General features: G+C 43.8%; 1 protein-coding gene across 2 annotated transcripts in view; it reads right to left on the bottom strand.

The window, feature by feature from the left end:
• Positions 1-18,899, bottom strand: part of ap3b1a (adaptor related protein complex 3 subunit beta 1a) — a 50,731-nt gene that overhangs the window by 23,709 nt on the left and 8,123 nt on the right. For both annotated transcript variants that reach the window (XM_069164883.1, XM_069164876.1), the window contains exons 2-18: positions 17,042-17,117; positions 16,868-16,942; positions 14,657-14,752; positions 14,316-14,476; positions 12,838-12,904; positions 8,728-8,910; positions 8,189-8,344; positions 5,971-6,068; positions 5,815-5,869; positions 5,666-5,737; positions 5,398-5,460; positions 4,871-5,003; positions 4,668-4,777; positions 4,401-4,577; positions 2,650-2,836; positions 1,812-1,942; positions 245-377 (exon numbers count right to left, since the gene is read on the bottom strand). In XM_069164883.1, coding sequence (XP_069020984.1) covers positions 245-377; positions 1,812-1,942; positions 2,650-2,836; positions 4,401-4,577; positions 4,668-4,777; positions 4,871-5,003; positions 5,398-5,460; positions 5,666-5,737; positions 5,815-5,869; positions 5,971-6,068; positions 8,189-8,344; positions 8,728-8,910; positions 12,838-12,904; positions 14,316-14,476; positions 14,657-14,752; positions 16,868-16,942; positions 17,042-17,117 — 1,973 coding nt within the window. The remainder of the gene's footprint in view (positions 1-244; positions 378-1,811; positions 1,943-2,649; positions 2,837-4,400; positions 4,578-4,667; positions 4,778-4,870; positions 5,004-5,397; positions 5,461-5,665; positions 5,738-5,814; positions 5,870-5,970; positions 6,069-8,188; positions 8,345-8,727; positions 8,911-12,837; positions 12,905-14,315; positions 14,477-14,656; positions 14,753-16,867; positions 16,943-17,041; positions 17,118-18,899) is intronic.

The following is an 18,899-nucleotide window of genomic DNA, read 5'->3' as shown; positions in this document are numbered from 1 at the left end:
AATATACTGCTGTATAATATACAGCTATTTAATATACTGCTGTACAATATACAGCTATATAATATACAGATACTGTTTGTTGAAGAATTAAAACTCACATTTTTCCAACGTTAACCAGGACTGAAATCTTAAGAGTCATAACTTTGATAAATCTTCACACAAGAACGACAGCATGACGTTTTATCACTCTTTAAAAAAAGGATAAATAAAGTTGTATTATAAAATAACATGTACAGAAACACACCTTCACTGCTGCTGCTGCCGCTGCTGCTGCTGCTGTCAGAGCCTTCATCTTCCTTCTCTTCATCGTCTGAGTAGAACTTGTCAGCAGATTTGGGATTTTTGACCTTCCCAACGATCGGTGCCCACTCATTAACCTGAACAGATAAAAGGAGGAAATCAAACTACAACATCCAGGGTTTATAATTCAGGGACGATTTTTAGGCACTCATTGTGAAGAAAACACATCATTTTGCAGCTGTGTTGTCATCAAAAGCATATTTACAGACTCATCTGTTCACGTGACATAAACATTATAACATGAACACTGTGTCTCTCAATTACTTCTCTAAGATTCCCTAAAATTATTCAATCAACCAACACTACAACCAGTTAAATCTGTTTTGCTGTTATCAAAAGTCTTTTCTGTTAAAACTGGGAATTTTGTTTTGTTGACACGACTGCTTTATTGTTGTTTATTGTTTTATTGGGATCCATTAACTGCCACACAGACTACAAACAAAACGTCTGAGTTGTTGGTGAGAGAAATCAACAATATCCCTCACTGAAAACAAAAGCTTTTTAATTTATCTAATTTTTGTTCTTTAACAACAAAGTTTCTGGTCTGTCAGCTGAGTGGAGCAAAAGGGTGAGTTTATTTCTGCGTCTATTATCAACTAAAACGGTAATGATGGAGGTCAGTAAATTACAGAAAGAAATTAGAACACAAAATGGTCAACAGATGCTTTTAGATGATGATTTACAAATGTGTATTATAATTGAGCATGTTCCAACCAATCACCACCCAGCAGTGACGTCACCCGTTGGTTTGTGAACGTTATGAAGCCTCCAGTTCAGATTCTGTCCGTCACCATCTTGCTGGTTCGGAGCGGTTTGGAGCAGGAAGTGACCATATTTGGACGAGCTGGGGGAGGAGCCAGCGGTGGATCTGACTGATCTGATTGGAAACCTGACGATACTAGTGTCCCACCCACGATAGCTGTAACCTGGCTGTACCACAGGCCTGTCAATTAAACAGACACGTCCCCAAAAACATGTATTTTTGAAGCTTGTTTTCTAATTAATGACAGATTATTTTCAGATGGACCTCCAGAAAACTAATAAGGAGTGACTTTAGCTAACAACACCGAGATAACTTGTGGAGACATTTTATTGACTTTGTATTTGATGAGAGAAGTTGAATGGGAGTCTATGGAGCCGGAGGCTTTTTGGAGGCAACCTCTAGTGGCACTCGGTGGTATTGCAGCTTAAGACACTTTTGCATCGGCCTCATTTTTAAGACCTGGAAGCTACGAACATTTTTATATACAGTCTGTGATTTCCAGTCCAGACACAAATACAAAGCAGAAACACGTCAAAAACTGAAACTTTTTACGTAACTAATGAACTCACTCACGTTTACCTTCAGGTGTTTTGGCTAATTTCGTATTTTTCTTTATTTGTCTTGTTTTTATTGCCTAATTTGTTATAACTCTACCTGATGTGTTTTAATTCGGTCCTGAAAGTCTCCACACAGTTCTCATACACTGACTCTGATAAGGAGAGCCTCAGAAAGGTGTTTTTCTGCTTACCGGTTCGATGACCTCCACATTCCTCACTGACTGGTCCGGAGCCACAGAGGGCCAGTCGGAGAGCTCCTGGTACCCAGAGGCTTTCATGTTGATACTGTGTGACAGAGTTCCCAGCTGGAAACGTTCCCGATCTGCAAGTAGAGAAAAGGAAGGAGGTTGGAAAGGTGAGGATGGCGATATAAAAGAGATGGATGATAAATTGAAAAAATGAAAAGTAAAGTCAGTTTGATGAGTGGTGGAGGAAGGAGGTGGGCTGGAGACACTAATATACAATCTAAACATCCACATGCATCTAATATCACCTCAGAAGAAGATAATCAGTGTTCTCTAAAACAGAGCTTTGCTACCAAATAAAAAAATAAAAGACTTCCCTGTGAATATTAAGAATGACAGGGGCGGTTAACAGTTTCCATAAACATGCAGGAGTTGAAGACCACCTCTGAATTTTAATGCTGCAGTTTTTGTCCCTTTTAGTCGAGGAGGAGAAAAAGAAAATACAGATAAATGAAGGAGATTTCTTCTTTTTTTTCTCCTCCTCTCGGTGTCTGTAAAAGGTTAGCATTAGCTCAATAATTTACCCATCTCATTAGCCTGAGTTAAAGGGGTCTGACCTGACTGCCCTTCAGAGAGACAGACCCTCCAGAATAATAAAACCTCAGCCTGAAGCAGCTCTACATACTGCTGGAAGAGATGTGAAATAGAGGTCTGATGTGTATTCAGTGATTCTCTCAGATCATTTACAGAAGAGACACAGGAGAGGAGCTTAAACACACAGTTTAAAGATATTTAATGTGTCAAAATAAAGATCAGAGGTTGAGATTATGAATGTTTGAAACACCTTTGAAAGCGGACTCAAGCACCGGCGCCGGTTTGGAGGCCAGCAGGATGCGTCGAGCGTACTTGTAGAGGGCGCCGCTCTTCTCGCTAGGAACGATCAGCTGCCTGATGAAGCGTGTTCGGTCCCTGATGTCGTAGTTCTGGTCGTATTTACCGAGGTTCAGGATGTACTGGGTCAGCAGCTTGGTCTGAGGGGGGAGGAAGGAGAGGACAGAGAAAACAGAGAGGACGGAAAGGATTCAATAATATCTTTGGAGGTGCTGCCAGTTGTATTTTTGAACTTTGGAGAGATGCTAGCTGTTTTTACATGTTGCTTGTCTTTATGCTAAGCAGCTCCAGATTTTAATGCAAAAACCACAGACTGTATATAAAAGTGTTCGTAGCTTCCAGTTCTGAAAAATGAGGTCGATGCACAAGTGCCTTAAGCTGCAATACCACCAAGTGCCACTAGAGGTTGGCTCCAAAAACCCTCCGGCTCCATGGACTCCCATTCAACTTCTCTCATGAAATTCTTAATCAATAAAATGTCTCCACCAGTTATCTCGGTGTTGTTAGCTAAAGTCACTCCTTCTTATTAGTTTTCTGGAGGTCCATCTGAAAATATTCCAACACTAATCAGAAAATAAGCTTCAAAAAGACACGTTTTTGTGGATGTGTCCGTTTGATTGACAGGCCTGTGGTGCAGTCAGGTTACAGCTACCGGTAGGCGGGACGTAGTATTGTCAGGTTTCCAATCAGATTAGTCAGATCCACCACATGCTCCTCCAAATATGGTCACTTCCTGCTCCAAACCGCTCTGAACCAGCAAGATGGTGACGGACAGAATCTGAATTGGAGGCTTCATAACATTCACAAACCAACGGGTGACGTCACCGATGGTTGATGGTTGACATAGTCCCCAAAACGTCAAACTACTCCTTTTCAAATTAATAACACCTGGAATTAATATTCATAAAAATCAATGTTCAACCAGTTCAACTGATCGCCATGACGATTGCCTTTTATCTGCAGACATCTCCCTTATCTCTTATATTTCCACCTGTCAGAAACCATTTCCCTAAACAAACACAGGGAAGAGAGAGCACTTTCACTAACAACATAAATAATGAAGGCAGCCATAAAAACAAGAAATACTGCAGCCATAAAGGGAGCATCATCACCTTCATCCTTTACAGCATCATCATCACCCTCATCCTTTACAGCATCATCACCCTCATCCTTTACATCACCTTCATCCTTTACGTCATCATCACCCTCATCCTTTACAGCATCATCATCCTCATCCTTTACAGCATCATCACCCTCATCCTTTACACTATCGTCTCGATCTCTCCTTCTATCACATTACGAGGAGCAGCAGGTGTAATAATGTTAATAATCGTTTGAGGAGACGGCGTCGGGCCTCATAAACCCGGCTCAGAGGCCAACATCACCTCATCTAACAGAACGGACCTGCAGACACCGAGCAGCACCGAGGGACGCACCATAACGTTCTTCACAGAGTTGGTCACGTAGAGTTTTTATGGTTACCTGTTTGGAGTTGGTCAGGTAGAGTTTTTATTGTTACCTGTTTGGAGTTGGTCAGGTAGAGTTTCTATGGTTACCTGTTTGGAGTTGGTCAGATAGAGTTTCTATGGTTACTTGTTTGGAGTTGGTCAGGTAGAGTTTCTATGGTTACCTGTTTGGAGTTGGTCAGATAGAGTTTCTATGGTTACCTGTTTGGAGTGGGTCAGGTAGAGTTTCTATGGTTACCTGTTTGGAGTTGGTCAGGTAGAGTTTGGCGGCCAGGTTGACCGTCTGCAGCTTCACGATGTCCTCCTCTGCTGTGAAACTCTTCGCCATCTTCCGGAGGACGTCCGGTGCAATTTTCGGCACCCTCTCGCAGTACTCTCCCATCAGCCACAGGATGCTGGCTCGGGCCATCGGGACCTGAACGTCAGACGGAAACATCACCATGAAGGAACCACTTCCTGTCTGGACTTTCATGTTGATCACGTTGAACAGATGAATGTTTCGTACGGTGATGTTGTCGAACAGCTTGGCCATGTGTTTGATGATGTCGCTGTGCTGTGTGGGCTCAGTCTGCAGCAGCTTCTTTATGACCACCACGCTCTCAGCCACCACCGTCTCTGTGGAGACACAACACGTCCTCACAAACACACCTGGAGACACAACAGGTCCTCACAATCACACCTTGAGACACATGGATCACAGGGTCTTACCGTCTCTGTTGGACAGCAGCAGCACCAGTCCGTTCAGACACGTGTCCGTCACCTCAGAGATGTTGGTGGCACACCTGCCGATGGCCTGGATGGTGGCTGCTGCAAATGCCTTGTCCTGACTCTTCACGTAGGTCTGAGAGATAATGACACAGAGGACGGGGAGGACAGACAGGAGAGGGAACACAGGGAGGACGGGCAGGACAGACAGGAGAAGAAAGCGTTAAAAGGTCACCAGGAAGTCGCCGGAAAAAAAAAATGCACTTATATAGTGCTGTTTTTTGTATCTTTGCAGTTTACAGAGTGCTTTACAACATTTGCTTTTCATTCAGCCACACACACACAGACAGACAGACAGACAGACAGACAGACAGACACACACACACACACACACACACACACACACACACACACACACACACACACACATATACACGAAGGAAGGAAGGAAGGAAGGAAGGAAGTGAGCAGCTGAACCACAGCCGCCTCTGCTGTCAATCATCATTAATCATAAAGGAGCAGAAACCAACCTGGAACTCCCTCAGGATGGTGGAGATGTTGGCTTCGTTGGCCAGATTGGTCAGGATCTCCAGCTGCACACATCACAGAGGAAAACATTCTTGTTGGTTCTGGTCTGGACTCAAAGTAAAGCTCAGTGTGGGAATAATACTGTTGAACATCATCCTACGTCTCACAGGTTAATAGAGGATGAAACACGAACACAGACATCTTTCTGCTCCTTATTCAAAGTCATATTTGTGTTATAATACGTCCATAAGTAAGCCGGTATCTATCTACCTTCAGGGTTTTGATGTGTGTGGCGTCTGTGGAGCGAACGTAGAAGCTCTTCATGAAGGGCTCGAACATCCCCTGTTAGGAGACAGCAGGAGTTACTGCTCAGGCTGCACAAACACATGACATCATCACTGTCCTGACGTCCACTGTACCTTCCTCTGGATGGACATGGTGGCGATGTTCTGGAGCACGATGTACTGGACCTCTCTGTGCACAAGGAGCAGGAAGTGAGCACATACAGAGATAATGAACAGTTCCTACAGTGTGCAATCATTCGTCACAGTCACCGCAGTGTGTTTTATTTCCACCTGTGACTCCTCAGCAGTCGAACCAGGGACTTGGTGACGATGCCGACTTCGTGTGTGGGAGCCAGATGCCAGTAAAGCTGAGCGACACACATCACTACCTGAAACACATCAACACAGAGACAGTTAGTGGATGCGAACATCTTAGAAATAGGCCACTAGGTGGTGGTTCCAGTTCACAGCTGGAGGAGTCCGGGGGAGAGGTCTCCTCGTCGGTTTGGAGCAGGACTTGGTCGTGGACTCCTGGGAGTCAAGTCCTGCTCCAAACCATCGAGGAAACACCTGCAGAACAGGGTGTTACGGTGAGTAAAAGGCTGAAAGACTCCTTTCAGAATAAAGTCCCCATGTTTTACAGTCTGACTCGATTCTACTTTTCCTTCATTTTCTGCTTCATTATTCAGTATTGGAGAATCTTTTGGCCAAAATGAAAACTTTATTTTACAGAACATGAAGCAGAAAAAGATGCCAGGTGTGAATTAGAATGTTTAAAAAAAAGAAATATATATATATATATATGACATCAATATAAAGAGTGAAATATCCTGCATTCATTACAGATCTCTGACTGTCTGATAAACAATTTTTTTTTTAAATCACTGCAGAAACTGTGTTTATATAAATATTGCATATATATATATATATATACTATTATATTGGCCAATATATAAATATCTGACTTTCTTTCCTCCTTTGACCATCGATCCTGAACACCCAGTATCAATGATTCTCTACTTTAAATTCCTTTCAGAATAAAGTCCCCATGTTTTACTGTGTAATTCTAGATTCTACTTTTCTTTCATTTCCTGCGTCTAAAAGCTCTAAAATCACTTTGTAACTTTTTAATATTTCATCATTAGATATCAGCTTCAGTCCATCTCCGTCTGTTTACTGAACTACTTCCTTCAGATCTCTACAGAGACTCTCCTGACACGCGTGTATGAAGGTAATCTTTCAGAGGAGCTTTAAATAGCAGGAGGACGTGTGTCCGTCGCCGCAGGCAGAATGAAAGCAGCTCGGCCGTCGATGAAGATGGAGGATGTCACCGCGTCGTCGCCAGTAAAAGACACAGCGTGTCACATTTTAATCAACACTTTCATTTGGGAGCATCTGTCCTCCCGCTGCTCCTCAGACGGAGACCTTGAGGCTGCAGGATGATGGAGGTCTGCTCTCACCGGGTTTTTATCACTTCTCTCCTCATTGTTGGAGAGTGTGTGTGTGTGTGTGTGTGTGTGTGTGTGTGTGTGTGTGTGTGTGTGTGTGTAGCAGGTGTTCCTGTGTGTGTGTGTGTGTGTGTGTGTGTGTGTGTGTGTGTGTGTGTGTGTGTGTGTCACAGTGTGCACGCTGCATTTATGCAAGAAAGTGTATCTGCACGTCGGGGGTGTGTGCGCACGTCGGAGGGGAGTGTGTGCACGTTGGGGAGTGTGTGCACGTCCATACAGGGAAACGGCAGCATCAGCTGAGACAGAGGCTGCAGTCAAACACCTCCATCAATGTTTATGTGTGTCAACAGGTTAAAGATGCTGTAAAGCAAATTCCAAGATTTGCTTCTCAGTACAGATATATGTGTGAAATTAGTTGCTGAAAGCATGTGCAAAGTTTGAATACCTCGCACTGAAATGTGGAGCCAGACCGTTAAACAGTTTCTCATCCGTCTTCAGCTCAGGTTTTTTTTAATTTTTTTATTTCAAATTTGGATGGGTAGTTAACAACCCATACTTCTGTGGTGTGATGAACTTAAAACTCATTTTCATTTCTACTTTACAGCATCTTTAAAAAGAAGCGCACACATTTACACACAAACACATTATGCTTCCCCCACACTTAAAAAATGAATTTCAAACAGCTTTGTTAGAGATGTGTGTTAATTCCACTCTAAAATGAGGAGGACTCTGTCTCCTGACGGGAACTTCACTTTCTGTAACTCTTCCTTCTCACATTCAGACAGATGCGTATATGTACATGGTTCAAGCAAATACAATTTTATTCTACCAACTGTTTTTATGATCTTTATATATTGGTATAATTGTTACAAAATAATGTGTGTGTAGGTGTCTTTAGGTGTGTATATGCATATATATATGTGTGTGTGTATAGGTGTATATATTTTGTGTGTAGGTGTGTATTAACGTATATGTGTGTGTGTATAGGCGTGTATATATATACATATATATGTGTGCATGTATAGCTGTATATATGTGTGTGTAGGTGTGTATTAACTCACGGCTGTGTTTCTGCTCTGCAGCAGAGGTTTGGTGTTCCTCAGCAGCAGTCTGTGATCTGGATCCATGATGTAGGGCTTCGTTTCCTTCTGATCTCGTTTCTCCTCACATTCTGAGTCGTAGAACGTTTTCTCGTCGTTCTCGTCGAACACGACGCCCTGAAACACAAACACACAACATCACACTGAAGCACGGAGATATTCCAGGATGTAGAGCCTTGGGCTGGGAGACTATGGCTTAGTCGGTAGAGTGGGTTGCACACTAATCGGCAGGTTGGTGATTCGATCCCCAGCTCCTCCTGTCCACATGCCCAAGTGTCCTTGAGCAAGACACTGAACCCTAAATTGCTCCCAATGGTGTACCATCGGTAAGTCGCTTTGGATAAAAGCGTCAGCTAAATGAAATTTAATGTTTGATGTTTTAAGCTGTAGCATCAGCAGGAGATGTCTTGACAACCTGTTTAACACCAAGAGGCTTTAAAAAAGTTATGATAGCATGTTTGTCAGTGGAATCGTTATTATTCTGAACCCGTCTGCCTCACCTCCTTCCAGGGGCTGGTGAATTGCGTCCTGGCGTAGCGCGTCAGCATGGAGATGATGACCACCTGACCCCACTCCTCCACATCCACCAGCAGGTTGCACAGCTTCCTGTAGTTCTTGTGGATCAGATCGATGCGGTCCGGACACACCTCCTCGAAGGCCATCACCACACTGCCCGCCACCAGCTGCACGACAGAACCCGGGGATTATACACACGTTATAACTCAGAGACCAACTCATGAGGAAGAGCGTATTTTTATTCACTTCTCTACCAGATTAGCATACGAGTTAATGGAGGGTTTACAATTAAACTAATACGTCATCCTTTAAAGAAGCAGTAATATACAGAAATAAAACACTGGTCAACAGGTTATTATTGCACTTTAAACAAAAAACACAATGCTTTCATTAAAACACACTCATTTCAGCCTCTCTGTGTTTAATTAATAATTACAATCATAAGTTTTCGACAACCGTGTGTGAGAAATAAAATCCATCAGGAGGAGAATAAACGTTCATGACGGCAGCAGCTGATAATCAACCAGGTTTTATTGGTCGAAGGAAAAATCCCATTTGGCTGTTGGATTTGTGCCCTCCCCCCCACCACCCTCACTGACTGACTGAGAGAAAGAGTGAGTGACACGGCAGTGTATTAATATGCAAACAGCATTATCCCAGGCAGGCGGTAGGGGAAGAAGAAGAAGAAGAGGAAGGCAGCAGAATCTGGTCCTCCCAATTACAGCCTGGTGGCCCTCAGCGGTCCCCCGGGAACCCGCTGCAGTTACCCATCAGCCCCGCCATGAGCTTGCATTGATTGTGTGTGTGTGTGTGTGTGTGTGTGTGTGTGTGTGTGTGTGTGTGTGTGTGTGTGTGTGTGTGTGTGTGTGTAGGCTGCAGACTCTGTCCCTTAAATCTGTGTGATGATGAGCTTCTCTGACATTCACACACTAATCCTGATGGATGAATCACTGCGGGATCAAACAACCACATTTTATAGAATTACAGTGATGTATGAAGTTATAGACATGCAGAGATTTCATGTTTATATTCCAGCAGAGAGATGTAGATGTGGTGATTACACAGTGAGGATGGTTACCAAACTTATTTATCTCCTGACAGTTAAGACATATTTACAGCTAGGAATAAAAACTATTTACATTTCAGTTTTCACAGTTTAGATCACCTGATTTGAGATCAGAAATTCGCTGTGCACACATCAGTAGGAGTGAAGAACTTCAGAGGAACCAGTAATGAGCTGAAAACATTTATTAAAACTAACAAGAATCTTTATAATTAAAATACTGAACAGTTTTCTGTTGGACTCACAGACTGTATATAAAAGTGTTCATGGCTTCAGGTCTGAAAAATGAGGCTGATGCAGAAGAGCCTTAAGCTGCAATACCACCGAGTGCCACTAGAGGTTGGCTCCAAAAATCTCCCGGCTCCATAGACTCCTTTTCAACTTCTCTCATCAAATACAAAGTCAATAAAATGTCTCCACCAGTTATCTCGGTGTTGTTAGCTAAAGTCACTCCTTCTTATTTGTTTTCTGGCGGTCCATCTGAAAATAATCTGTCATTAATTTTTTTTTTTTTTATTATTATTATTTTTTTTTTTATTTCACTTTATTAATCCCCGAGGGGAAATTTCTTCGCTACAGCAGGGGGGCTCTCAGGGGGGAGCTGCTGCAGCAGGCTGCCACTAGCGCGGCGCCAGGTAACCTGACCTGAGGTGCATGTTCTTGGATGATGGGAGGAAGCCGGAGAACCCGGAGAGAACCCACGCAAGCACAGGGAGAACATGCAAACTCCGCACAGAAAGGCCCAGGACCGGATTCGAACGCGGAACCTTTTTGCTGTGAGGCGACAATGCTAACCACTGCACCACCGTGCCGCCCTTAATTAGCAAATAAGATTCAAAAAGATGTGTTTTTTGGAGGGGGGGGGGGGGGTGTTTGATTGACAGGCCTGTGGTGCAGTCAGGTTACAGCTATCGGTGGGCGGGGCGTAGTATCGTCAGTTTTCCAATCAAATCAGTCAGGTTACACCTCTGACTCCCCCCCAGCTCGTGCTCAGGTTTCAGGGTGAGAATCTGGGTCAATATGAGAATCTCTATCCGACAATATCACTGTTAATCCTCTACAGAGAGTGTAAACTGAAAATGTAGATGGAATAAAATACATGGAAAGTTGTTCCAATGAATAATATTAACATTATTTTGACAGGAAATATAAATAAAACAGTGAAAAGACTATCTTCACAGCATATTTCAGTTGGTACCACTACCAACCATATTATACTGTAGACAGAGCAGCTCTCAGCATCAGTCAGAGTCCACACTGAGCATGTGCTGTGTGTACTCATGTGTCACCTGACCTCTCCTGACTGATACTACGAGCTGCCTCTGATCATGTGATGCTGCTGCAAGGCTTTGTGCATTCTCCACCAACTTCCCCCATTAGACACAGCTCCAAGGTAAACTACATGCACCATCAACAAAACTGACACCCCAATCTGTGGGGTTCAGGCCCCTCCCCCTCCTCCACATTATCTCGCCGCCGTGACAAGCCGGTAATGGAAAAATCACACTAAGCAAATGGTTCTTCTAATAACAATAAATTTCCTATAAAATTATGAAGGGCCCAAAGCGTTTCCTTGCATCTATTTTGCTATGAATTCTAATTAGGGAGGCAGAGAGTGCTGGGTCATCACGTCAGGGACGACGAGCCGCTCTGTGATGGATGGCCCAGTGTGGGGTCGGCCCATCCTCCCTCCCCTCCCTCCTCTCCCTCCTCTCCCTCCCTCCTCTCCCTCCTCTCCCTCTTAAATTAATGGGCGTCTCACCTAGCCCCTAATCATAGCACCCCCTCCCCCCCTTTCTGTTCTCATTTCAATTTTGCAGAAGGTGCAGGAGGAGGTGGGGGGGAGGGTGGGAGGGGAGAGATCGATCATTTATCTTGTAATGGCTGGATAATAGATCCATCACAGTAAAACGGCTGCAACAAACTCACATGTTGTCTCTGTCACCGGGACGTCCCATTAACCATTTACTCTCTACCCCACCAGCCCCCCCCCCCCCCACCACCACCACCACACACACACACACACTCCCCAGACCGTCCCATATACTCTATACACCCCCACCCACCCACCCTCATGTGTCACAGACGTTTAAACGGCCTCACCTGTGAAGGTGAATGTCAGACTGACCAATAACCAAATGTTTCCTTCTCCTATCATCACCATAGTAACGCCAGTTCACCACCATCCACCTGCTTGTTTGCAGTTTCCCACGTCACCCCTCCCATGCCTGGACCTCTAAATACGCCACTGCATCCTCCCAGAGTTGTACAAATGCACTGTTGTCTCCTGATCAAGCCTCCACCATGTTGACCGTTTCCTCCATTCATCAGAGACTGATGTTTGTTTGTGTGTGTGTGTGTGTGTGTGTGTGTGTGTGGGAGGGGGGGGGGGTTGGAGGTGTGATGCTGCTGCCCTCTCCCTCCGTCCCAGGCCTCACACCGAGGGCTCCAGCAGGGACAAGTCATCTGTCTTCGTTAGCGTCCACCGCTAAATATGCTACGCATCTGGTGCTGGGCTCTCTCTCCACCCCCCACCCCCTCGGTCTGGGCCCCTTTGTTTTGTTTGTATAATGGCAGGTATATTCTATGAATACATAATTACAACACAGTCTACATGTGTGAAACATTCAAACACCTTCAGTGTTCACCGTGACCTCCTCACACCAACACGCTGCCTGCTGACTCCTAATGGGCGACTGCACGCTGCCGGGCCTGAACACAGAACCTCAGAGTCCAACTCATTTACGGTCCGTTGAGGAAAAAAGCGGAAGAATCTGGCCTGTGAGAAAATTAAGCTGACATCAGCATGAGAGGGAAAATTCCCTCCAAATGGACTGTTAACACGGAGCATCTGAAGACGGGAGGGTTTAAGTGGGTGTTAACAAACCGTGGCATCGCTGAATGAGCTGAGGGATGGCGAGCGGGGAGGAGAACCGCTGGGCTGCAGCGCCCCCCGCTGGTCTGTGTGTGTGTGTGTGTGTGTGTGTGTGTGTGTGTGTGTGTGTGTGTGTGTGCGTGTTCTCTGACTCACTGTGCTCTTATCTTTCAGCAGCTTCTCGATGACTTCGATCAGCTGCTCCTTCTGGTCCGGGTCCAGGCTGAGGACACAACACACGCAGCTGTGAGACAAACTGTCCACCGCTGAAGGACAATTATTCACGTGGGGATGAACAAATCTAATCATGTCTCCCATGTGTGTGAGCAGATTACGAAGATGTCTGCGTCCTCGTAGAGACGCAGATCAACTGTCCATCAGCACGTCTTATTTCTGTCTGACACACAAACGTCCCCCTGAACCGTCGCTCACTGCTCTCCTTTATAACAAGTGATAAACAGTATAAACTGTGTTCACGCATGTAAAACATCACGTTTTGTGCATGTGTCAGTAGACAGGATCATACATGCAGGGGACCAAAAAATAAACCATTAGTCAGCTAATTGATCAGAAAATTAATCAGAAACTGTTTTTAGAAACGATTAAATGTTCTAGTTGTTGTCGGACCATCGGCTCAAACATCTGAAAAAGTTAATAGTTCTCCTGCTTTTATTCATTAAATCTGATTACAGACTTAATGCTTTGTGGTAAACAAATCGATTTTATATCCCTTTAAAGAAACTGTGCAGCTTTCACTGCTTTCAGACATTTTCTAATCAAAACATTTAACTCAAGAAATCGTAATTGATAATAAAATAATCATTAGCTGCAGTCTAACTTAAAATAATAACATTAATAACATCATGTTTCTGGGTGTTTCTGCATTTACGATATTCTTTATGGTACTAAATACTGAACAATATTTCATTATTAATTTTAACAACCGATTATTCGATTATAGTTTTTATATGTCGTGTAGTTCTCCTGCTTTTTCTCTTTATATCTGACTGTAAACAGAATGACTTGAAAAATATTTTATTATTGATTTTAAGAAGCTACAATTTCACCAATATTAGTGTTATAGTTTTAATACGTGTTAAAATAAACAAACCGTTTTCCTTTCAGCATCAGTAAAACTAACACTGTGGGTTACACATGTAACACACAATAATCAGGCTACTGTAGTAATATGATGTCATTACATCTACATGCCAGAAAACTGATAATATCAATGATTGTATTTATCATATGAAAATTTAGCGATAGTATCGCGAACGGTGTGATAGAGAACACCTCGACTGTGGACACCATGTTTTTTTTTGTTCGATTGAGTTAATAATGAAATGCTCTGTATGGAGTTAAAATTTCACTGTGAAACTAGATAAAAAGGTGCAGAGTTAACAAAGTGCAGAAGTGTCCTCAGTCATGTTAAGCAGCATCACCTGGTATCAACCCTGAAATCAAGCATACTAATATTTCATTCTTTGATCCACGGCGCTCTCATAAAGACTCATTTTAAAAGATGAAGATTACAGCAGGGTGAAAATCTTTATATGGACACGACCCAACCTTTTCAGCATGAACCGATCAGGAAGGAGGCGGTAAGAAGACTGAGAGAGTTCATTCCCGTGTACCTGTAGAGCTTCTGGATGGCGTGGGCAGACGTCTTCCTGACGTACGGGGACAGGTCGGCTGCAGCCTCCTTGATGGCCAACATCATGATGGGGACGATGATGGGGACACGGATACTGGACAGAACCCTCAGAGCACTGGCCCGGATGAACTGGTTTGGGTCCTGAGACGCAGATAAATAAATAATAATGATTACAGTGTTTTAAAACATCAGAAAAAACAACAACACTAAAACACACGGAAAATGATGCACAGCATCCGCTAAAATTTCTCTTTCTGTCCTGAAACACTTTAACTTCACCACGTCAGTGAAGATAAACCCATGCAGGAGGTGCAGATTTACCTTCAGGGCCCGCTGGAAGGTGCTGATGGAGAGCAGAGCCAGGTCCTGCTGCTCCTCTGCGTACCTCACCAGGTACACATACACCAGCTTCTTCAGCTGCGGACAACAATATACAAACAAACGGAAAAAATGTGAAACAGGAAGTGTGAGCAGCACGAGTGGAAACCATCCAGAAAACATGCTGGAGTTTTTTTTTTTTTACATGAAATAAAAAGACTGTAAAAGAACAATAGAGGCTCTTTTTTTTTTTTTTTCTTCCGCAGGGACATCAGAGTTTATTATTATTTCAAGGGGCCGGAGAGAAGTTTGAAAGTTTTCCTGCCGTTACTTCGCCAGCTGCAGACTGTTGTTTCAGGCAGAGAGGGAGGTTGTGCATTATATTCGTGTTCCTGTCAGATATGCCGTTGAATGATCGCCCTCCCCCCCACACCTCCCACCTCACAGGAAGACCCGAGTTAATATTTGTCCTGCTTTGACAGCTTTAACTGGAGGTCAAAGGTCGCTCCTCTGCAGCTCAGAAAGACCGAAGAAGAAACGGATTAATAGATAACGAAACCAGCAGAAAAGAGGTCATGAGAAATGATGACCGTTTATAAGTTCCTTTATGACCTGGTTGAAGCTGGAGGTCAGCAGTGAGGTCACATGTTAGGTCCAATCACAGAGAGCATGAGTCAGCGCCATGCTTCCTAATGCAGCAGCGCCACAGCTCTCAATCATCGTCCTGCTCATTACAGCTGGAATTAATGGCATTACTCACTATAAGACGGAGACACAACCCATCTGCCCTCCTGGAAATGGTTTCTATGACCACCAACAACTTCACGGCAACGCAGGGCGAGGGAGACTAACCCAGCGTCAGAGGGACTCTATGTTGTCTTCATCTCTCATTCATTGAATGTCATATACGAAGCAGCTGAAACATGCGAACACACACAGTCTCATGTGAGTTAAGAAGAAGGAGAAGGAGAAGGACAAGGAGGAGGAGAAGGAGAAGGACAAGGAGGAGGAGAAGGAGGAGAAGAAGAAGGAGGAGAAGGAGGAGAAGAAGAAGAAGAAGCTGTGTTTATCAGGATGTACTGCAGGTGAGAGAAACCGTTGACTACCTGAGCAGCTGTGTGTGTGTGTGTGTGTGTGTGTGTGTGTGTGTGTGTGTGTGTGTGTGTGTGTGTGTGTGTGTGAGTGTGAGAGAGAGAGAGAGAGAGAGAGAGAGAGAGAGAGAGAGAGAGATGTGACTGAGGGCTCTCTCCTCCCAATTACCTCCACCCAGCTGCCCCCCCCCCCCCCCCCCAGCTGCTGCGGCTGCGTGCCCTGCACACAGCGCCGGCCTCAGGCCCCCCGCTCACAGGCTGCCCCTCCTCTGCCTGATGATTCTGCTGCTGATCAATATTCACACTTTGTGTCCAGGAGAGTCTCTCTGGAGCTGCTTGGTGTTCGAGTCCATCATGGCTCACACGTTACAGGATGTAGAGGAGCGCTGACGAAGGCTCACAGGATCCTACAGTTCATGCTGCTGCTGCACCAGTTTACATTCACAGAAATGAAGCGAGCTGCGCTGCTGTTGACTGATGAGACAGCATCAATTAAAATGAGATTCTAATAATAGAAGTAAGGAAATATTCTGATCCAAAGTAAGAATGAATCATTTCAACTACATATGCCGTTTACAGAAAGGACTGATGTAAAACGGATTTTGGTAATTTAAGTTTAATTTAAGTATAATATTCTGATAGAAAACAGCAAACAGATTAAAACCGCTCAGGTTACAGAAAAACCCTGATGACTGTACTTCTCCTATGGTGCTTTAATAAAATGTTTTTATGTTTCATTTGATTGTTTCATTTCTTGTAATCAAATTCTAAATTTGTTTTAAATTTGTTGTAAGGGAATCTGAACCAAAATGGAAGTCCCATGGTTCTGCAGTGGTGCATTATGGGTATCTGTTCGTCTGTATTGCCTGTGAAGACAGTTTGGACCTTTCATTACACTGCTGTGACCATTTCCTGTTTGTCGAGTTTACTTTGGATGGAAACAAACATTAAAAAACAAAGTAAATTAAAAGCTTTTAAATAAAGCCAAACCACATGATCTGAACCAGGAAGTTGTGGTTGGTATGTGGCACAAGAACGAAATGAATCACAACATGCAGCTGCAGTAAAGATGATACGAACACTAAGGATGATATGTTTCTGCGATTTCTCAATGCTGCCATACCTCGATGTTCTTATTCGCTACGTTCTTCACAACAGCAGGAAACAACTCGGACGCATTTTTCCCTTTGGCAATCAGCTGAAAAAGAAAAAAAAAAAGAAAACATCACTTAATGAAACAATTTAGTCGCCAATATTAATCACAGAAACCTTCAGTGGATCTCAATGAGGCTCTCACCCCAACGACCCTCTTCATGGCGTCCAGTTTGAGCGACTCCTTGTTGCTCTCCAGCATCACTTTCAGGTCTTCATTCCTGCACAAAGGAAACAGTCTGATTGTGATCAGGGCTCACTTGGCTCCGCCCACCTGCTCCTCTCAGCTCCAGTCTGGAAACCCTGTTCACATTAAGGTCATCTTTTCTGTGTTTTTGCATTTCCTATTAGCTTGATAGACCGTTAGCCTCCGGGGCTTCTAGACTTCATCCACGTTACCGTTGCCAATGTTGACGGTGCACACGACTTCCCGTGTTGTAACCACGAGCTCACGAGGTCCATTTGAACGCAGCAAAAATGTAGTTCGACGGTAGATCGAAAAGAAGTGAGAAAATATTAAGGAGTAAGGAATCTGCAGAGGTCATTTACTGACATTATATTTCACTGCTCACGTTGAGGGAAGTCTCTGTTGTTTACAGCTCGCCGAGTTTCAGCACCAAACACACGTCCTATGTTGGTCAGTGCCAATCGGGTAAAGTCTGTTCCAAAAGTCTCTAAATCAGTTTACAGTCTACGCTCATTACACAATGAGTGGAAATAATCCAGAGCCGTATACTCACACAGCAGACCTGGTGACCCCGGCCAAGGTCAGGAGGTACAGGGACCAGTGTGGAGGTGACTTAACTAATCAGTTGGAGAAGTTACAGCTGGACCAAATGTAGTGGGAAATCTCCATGACAACGACATCTGTGCCAGCTACACAGATTACAGGTCAAACAGGTTGATACAAGTTTCAGTTGATGCTGCACACAGCCAACGCAACAGCAGCAACGTTGTCCTCCTTAACAACACAGCAGCAACGTTGTCCTCCTTAACAACACAGCAGCAACTTTTTCCTCCTTAACAACACACCAGCAACTTGTTCCTCCTTAACAACAGCAGCAACGTTGTCCTCCTTAACAACACAGCAGCAACGTTGTCCTCCTTAACAACACAGCAGCAACTTTTTCCTCCTTAACAACAGCAGCAACTTTGTCCTCCTTAACAACAGCAGCAACTTTGTCCTCCTTAACAACACACCAGCAACTTTGTCCTCCTTAACAACAGCAGCAACTTTGTCCTCCTTAACAACACAGCAGCAACGTTGTCCTCCTTAACAACAGCAGCAACTTTGTCCTCCTTAACAACACAGCAGCAACGTTGTCCTCCTTAACAACACAGCAGCAACTTTGTCCTCTTTAACAACACAGCAGCAGCATCACAATAGTCTCTGCTAGAACTGCTCAGCAATCCGTCATGTGAGTGCTGATGCTCATTCTTCAGCTAATGCTAACATACAAGATAATGTGGTTGTAAACCTACACAGCAGCTGGTTTGTTCCGTACCGAGGCTGTAACACTGATAATAAATCAACGTAGAGGTCTTCCTTTAGAGGGAATTCAGTGGACAAATTTATTGAAATAAGTCAACGACATCTGGATTCATTACCATGAATTAATTTCTTAATTAATTCAATGATTGTCGATTATATGGTTTGAAAGAGAATCATAAAATGCTGACAGAAGTGAAGTGAAACCTTCACAACGCTTGTTTAGTCCAACTAACAACAAACCTCAAAACCTATTAACGTTATTAAAACAAAAAGTAATATGTAAAAAGTTATATAACTTCTTTTCAAGAAGCCAAAAATCACAAAATGTTTGCCATTTAACGGATGTCTCGACTGCTCGTTTCCGCTGTTTGTATAAACTGCTGGGGAGTTTAATTCAGAGAAAAGCGTCATCATTATAAATTCAACTAAAAATAATATTCCCATAGAAATGTTTGGTTTTGATGCAGTTTAGAGGGAGAGCGTAAAAGCCCCACTGCGGCTACAATTTACA

Source organism: Embiotoca jacksoni, unplaced genomic scaffold (assembly GCF_022577435.1).
Source record: "Embiotoca jacksoni isolate LCO1_2020_lvr unplaced genomic scaffold, fEmbJac1.0.p SCAF_10, whole genome shotgun sequence".
In the NCBI taxonomy this organism is placed as follows: Eukaryota; Metazoa; Chordata; class Actinopteri; family Embiotocidae; genus Embiotoca; species Embiotoca jacksoni.
This window is presented reverse-complemented; position numbering and strand designations above follow the sequence as displayed.